Here is a 5795-nt window from a genome sequence, read left to right as displayed (position 1 = left end):
ATCTGTGCCCATTTCTTCTTAGCCTCTGGTCACAAGTGTCTTCGCTTATTTTTATGGTCATTTGATTCATTTGTAATTATCTTAATCTTAATTTGGTAAAATGGTTAGTGTTGAGTATAGATCTTCTACATGAAGTTATTGTACAACTTTGTGAAAACCCAAACAAATGAAGTAAATAACAACTGGTAGTACTGCCACGGATAGAAACTTCCTTTGTGGGAGCTTCAACATTCCTAACCGCTGTAAACAACTCTTCAAACACTTACAGTTGCTAGATGGACATGGTGACGCATGCCGGTTAATTCCAGTATCCTGGAGGCTAAGGATCACAGAGTTTGAGGTCAGTCTGAGCTACATAGTGAATTCAAGACCAACCTGAAGTACAAAGAGAGACTGTGTCTCAACCCCATCCCTCAATAAAAATAAAAGCTAGCCTCTTTTTTTCCAATGAAGGTAAAGTTCTTCCTCCCGGGGAATTTCAGCTCACTTTGGCTGATCAAATTCGATTAACCCATTATTTCCTTTCCCATGGTGCATCATTGCTTTCCCCAAAACTCTTTTTCTTGGGAATGGCAGTAAATAGCTTGAGGCAAGTCCATGCAAAAATAGCTCCATGCAAAAAGCTGGAGCACAAATCTTAAACACATTTTTAACGCCCCGCCTCTTATTAACTTCGTGAACTGCGAGGCCCAACTGGCCTGTAATCCCTTTGCCCTGCTTGCATCCTGAGCCCGTAAGGGGAAAGACTACAACTCCCAGGATGCCCATCCGCCCCGCCCCATTCTCCGGCTCCTGCTCCCAGCTAGAAATCGTGTATCATAGAGAAGAGGCAACATGGCTCCTGGAGGTGGAAGGAAGAGGCTTCACCCTCTTTGAAGCGGTGAAGAAGAGTCGCAGGAGAGAAGACGAGAAACGATTAGAGCTTGATATCGCTTTTAACCTCCCGACCTCTCCTAAGTCCGGTCTGCCTCACCTCTCCTCTCCACTCATATCCAGTCTGTGGTTTCCTCTCCCCACCCTCGTTCCCTTGCTCTTACACCCCTCCCCTCGGGAATCCTTTTCCCGCCCCCCCTCGCCCCCTGTGGAGTGCGCACGCGTCCACCCCCAGCTTCGTGCGGGATCGCCACCTAACCTGCTAGCGTAGTTGCTCTCCTCTGCCCGCTAAAGAAGCATGGGCGTCCAGGGCTTCCAAGAGTTCCTGGAGAAGCGCTGTCCTGGGGCCGTGGTACCCGTGGACCTCCTCAAACTCGCGCGCACTGTCTCGCGCCAGCAGCAGCAGCACCACCTGCATCGCCAGCTACCACCGACTGCACTTCTAGCGCCTGGGGCCCCACGCGCCGCCAGGGGCTCCGCTCCTCTGCAGCCGCCGTTCCCACCCGCTGCCTTGGGTGCCTACTCCGGGGGCGCAGGGCCGACTCGGCACCATCACCCTGCTCACCACTTCCACCACCACGGCCAGTCGCAGCCTGGGCTACACCCTCTGCTGCCGCCGCCGCCCCCTCCGCTACCCGGGGCCCGGGTACTGGTAGACGCGGGCTCGGCGCTACCGCGGCTTTATGGTGGCTATCAGACGGATTGGGTGTGTGGTGGCCAGTGGAATGCCATGCTGGGCTACTTGTCAGCGCTGTGCCAGGCTTGTGCCTATCCCGGCGGCGAAGGTCTGGAGCTGGTGGTCATGTTCCCCGGCGGCCTGGGCAAAGACCGACTGGCCGAGTGGGGCCGTCGGTGCCAGGCCGAGAGGCAGACAGCGCAACTGATCGTGGGACACGTGGGCAACAAGGGCACCCCTCCACCACGGGCCTGGTTCCTGCCACCAGCTTGCCTGAGCCACTGCGTGAGGCTAGCACTCATCCGCTTCCGGGTCAAGGTGAGGGAGGGGCTGCCTTTTAAATTACATGCCCCACACTTATTACCTACCAACTGAACACCTAACCATCTAGCCACTTAACTAAAAACCACTCATTTATCTGTCTCTTGTTTACTCATCTACTCAACCTGCTGACCTGTCTGGCTAATTACCCTCAACCATTTTATCTACCTCCCCACCTCCCCGTTTCATACCGCTCCTTCCAATTCACTCACATGACATCTATCCATGTCATCCCAGTAACTCCCTTTACCTTCACTTACCTATTTGGCTTACCTATAGATTTCAGCATAATGTTCACAATTTTCTTTTGTAGTTTCGCCTTTCTCCTGCTGTATTCTCTTAAGCTGATAGACTTTTCCCTTCCCTTTTCTAGTTCACATCTCCTGTATTTTTCAAACCTCACAGTAAACCTGTTAATGTTAATTGAATAACTTCTACATATTGTCATTTTAACTGCTGCTTTTTTGTTCACATGTTCACTCAGTGTTTTTCATGTCAGCATACTTTTATCCGCTGCCTTAGACTAAAATGAACAAACATCCTCTGATTATCACCTTTCAAGTATTATCCCACTGAATTAAGGAGTTTGAAACACAGAATACATTGTTCCTCCCTATAGAAAATCAAATATATACACATGGAACATTTATTGTACAAATGTGCACGATGACTATGCTTTATGGTACAGACAGTAAGTACAGTACCTGTTTGTGTGTTTATCTGTGCGGAGGATATCTATGGACCAAAATGGTCAGAGGATACTTTCCTGGAGAAGTTGGGCCCTACCTGGGTTTTCAAGAATGGGTTGGATTGGAAGACATTGGCTTTAGAGAAGGTTGTTTTAAGAGGGAAGAAAAAAATGAACCGAAGTAAAAAGGAATATCAAGTGTGTGAGGCCCCATGGGCAATTAAATCCACTTGGCATGTAGTTGGGTCACTGCATATGGAGCCTGGGGAACAGCTTGGCAGTATCCCCAGTTCTTGGCACCACGGCTACTGCTCTGTTGCTTTCCCATACTCTTAGGTTTCAAGTTCCTACGTGTAGGGAATAGTAAGGCTTGGGAAGGAGGTGGGCAAGAAAAAAAGAAAAAGTGATATAGAGTTGGGTAGGATAAAACTGCAGAACTATTCCTCAACCAAGGTTCTTGGGAATATCCTCACATGATAGAGAACTGGGATCACACACTAAAGAAATGGAAATTTGTGGAGTAATAAGGAGGAATGAAATAACTGAGAGACTGAAAGACTTACAGAATGAAGCTTGCAGTAGTTACAGAGCTTGTGGCCAGAGTCCAAATGTGCTCAAGTCTTAGTGCCCAGCATCTGTGCTTAGGCTGGGTAGATCATAACTGCTCTAATTTAAAAATCATTATGGGCTGAGGATGTAGCTCACAAGTAAAATGGTGTGTTTACCATGCAAGAAAAGCTGAATTTGATCTCCAGCTCTACAAAAAGAAATCCAGTCATGACCTAACAACACAAAATAGAAGCCCACTCGCTTGTCCTTTTGACTGAACATTTTAAGCTACATTCTATATTCACAGCCATTCTTCAGCTGGGCATTGTGGCACATGCCTATAATCCCAGCACTCCAGAGACTGAGACAGGAGGATTACTATGACCCTGAGCTGCACAGTGAGACCTTGTACCAAATAAACAGCCATTCTTTCCACTTTGTTTTCATTGCTACCACATGGGCTTTACGGACTTTTTAACCTTATTATCTTATTGATGGATCATTTAAACTGTGTGTATGGATTGGTGGTGCTGAGAATCAAACCTAGGGCCTCAAGCATGCTACACATATTCTCTACCCTGAGCCACACCTCCAGGCCTCTGTGTGTGTGTGTGTGTGTGTGTGTGTGTGTGTGTTTTCTAGTGTCTTAGATACTCTCAATCCCTTGTGAAGTAATATGATATCTATTTCCCAGTGAATAAATTCAGGCCCAGGAGCTTCAGAAATGTGACGGAAGTCACCCAGCAGTAAGCAACAGAGCTGGGATTCTGGGATCCCTGTCCATGCAGTCTGGCTCCAAAGCTCATACTCTCTAACAGTGTCCTAAGACTAATTTTTCCAAAGTGCCACTGTGATTAGATCATCTCCATACTCCACTAAACTCTTCGTTGGCTGCTGGATAAAGACACATTCAAACCATCCATTACTATCCCTTTACTGAGTGCTCCTTGTAGACTAAGTGCTGTACTGGTTGCTGAGTATTAGGAGATAAAATGGGGGATTCCTGCTCATGAGATCAGGGTTTAGTAAAAGAGACAACATAGAAAAGATAGTATGTGGTGACTGCAAATGATGAAGAATCTGGCACCTATGGGGGACATTGTTAAGTCTAGTTGAATGGGTGAACATTGAGAGAGTCTTCACAGATTGATGCTGAGGCACCAAGAGCGGTAAGCATGACACAGTGGACAGGTGTGTGGAAATCTAAGATGGCCATTTGTGAACCAATAGATGGATCAAAGGTTAGTAAGGGAGACGAACACTGACTGTGCATTTATGTTTTCCATACTTCTTTATTTGTACACCTTATCAGTCACATTTTGGAGAAGTCACTCTATATTTTTTCATTCTCTAACACAAGTATCATTTCTAGAATTTCAGCAGTAGCCAAGTATAAAAGCATGGGATTTGAATTCCAGCTACTGCAGAGGCTGAGACAGGAAGATTACTTGTGGCCAGGCATTCAAGCCCAGCTTTCACAACATAGTGAGATCCTGCCTCTTACAAAATAAATAAAAATCCCAGCAGTTCATTGCAAAAGTAAGGTGATTTGGATAATGGTTGAGTGTATAGTAATTAAAAAACAGTAAAAAAAAAAAAAGGTAGACTCTCAGTGGTATTTTTTTTTATGCGGAACCAGGGATTAAACTTAGGCCCTTATGCTTGCCAGGCAAGTGCTTATTCGGCTGAGCTATCTCCCTGGCCCCTTCTCACTGATACTGACGTATTTGTTGTAAAATTATTTCAACTCTAGCATATATTTGAAGTTTCCCATAAAATGTTGCAGAATTTCCAGCAGACCTGTTCAAGTCCAGAAAGTTACTGTTTGGGGAATATATGTCTTTATTTTTTTTTAGACAAGGTCCCACTATGTACTTCACTTTGACCTTGAACTCACTGACTGAGGCTGGGCTCAGACTAATAGTGATCTCCCAGCCTTCTGAGTACTGGATTACAGACATGCACCCACATGCCCAGTGTGGAATATATAAATCTTACTCCCTATGCTGGTTTATAAACAAATGCTAATCTTTTCATATTCTTCATAATGACTTGTATACTTTGGCCACAAGGTTTCATTTTTAGGTCAATGATTCTAAGAGAATGAGTTGTAGGAATGACTGTTAAAGTACGGCTCTTAAAATAGTGGATTTAAGACTGGCAGAAAAGCTGAGCATGGTGGTGAACACCTGTAATCTCAGCTCTCAGGAGGCTGAGGCAGGAGGATCACAGTTCCAGATCAGCCTAGGCTACAAAGTGAGTTCAAGGCCAGCCTGAATAGTGAGACTCCGTCTTAAAAAGAGTGGATCCGGCATTACATGTATAAAATGTTGAAAGTATTAGTGAAGTTCATTCAGTTGTGGTTGCTGGCTTTTTTGTTGTGAAGAACTTACTGAATTGTAGCACAGACTTGAAAGGTATTGGTTAATAATTGATTGCAATTTGCCTTTCAGGGGAATGTTCTGCTATCTTTTTTTTTTTTTTTGCGGTACTGGGGATTGAACTCAGGACCCTGCGTTTGTCATGCAAGTGCTTATTTGACTTAGCTATCTCCCTGGCCTTGTTCTGCTATCTTGAAGGTGGCATTTTTTCCCCATAATTTTATTGATAAACAAATAGCAATGAGACAGTTTCAAATCAAATTGGTAGAACAGTTTCAATAATTAACACATTGCATACATTCTTCCT

The 5795-nt window shown here is 45.1% G+C and overlaps 1 protein-coding gene across 2 annotated transcripts in view; it reads left to right on the top strand.

Moving 5' to 3' along the window:
- The first annotated feature begins 839 nt into the window (after window positions 1–839).
- The window catches only part of Fam120c (family with sequence similarity 120C), a 362539-nt gene continuing 357583 nt past the window's right edge, over window positions 840–5795 (top strand). For both annotated transcript variants that reach the window (XM_004647578.3, XM_023707819.1), the window contains exon 1: window positions 840–1867. In XM_004647578.3, coding sequence (XP_004647635.1) covers window positions 1172–1867 — 696 coding nt within the window. In that variant the 5' untranslated portion in view covers window positions 840–1171. The remainder of the gene's footprint in view (window positions 1868–5795) is intronic.

The sequence above is a fragment of the Octodon degus genome, unplaced genomic scaffold (assembly GCF_000260255.1).
Source record: "Octodon degus isolate 3935 unplaced genomic scaffold, OctDeg1.0 scaffold00314, whole genome shotgun sequence".
Taxonomy (NCBI): Eukaryota; Metazoa; Chordata; class Mammalia; order Rodentia; family Octodontidae; genus Octodon; species Octodon degus.
Note: the sequence above shows the minus strand (reverse complement) of the source record. Positions and strands in the feature narration are given on the sequence as shown.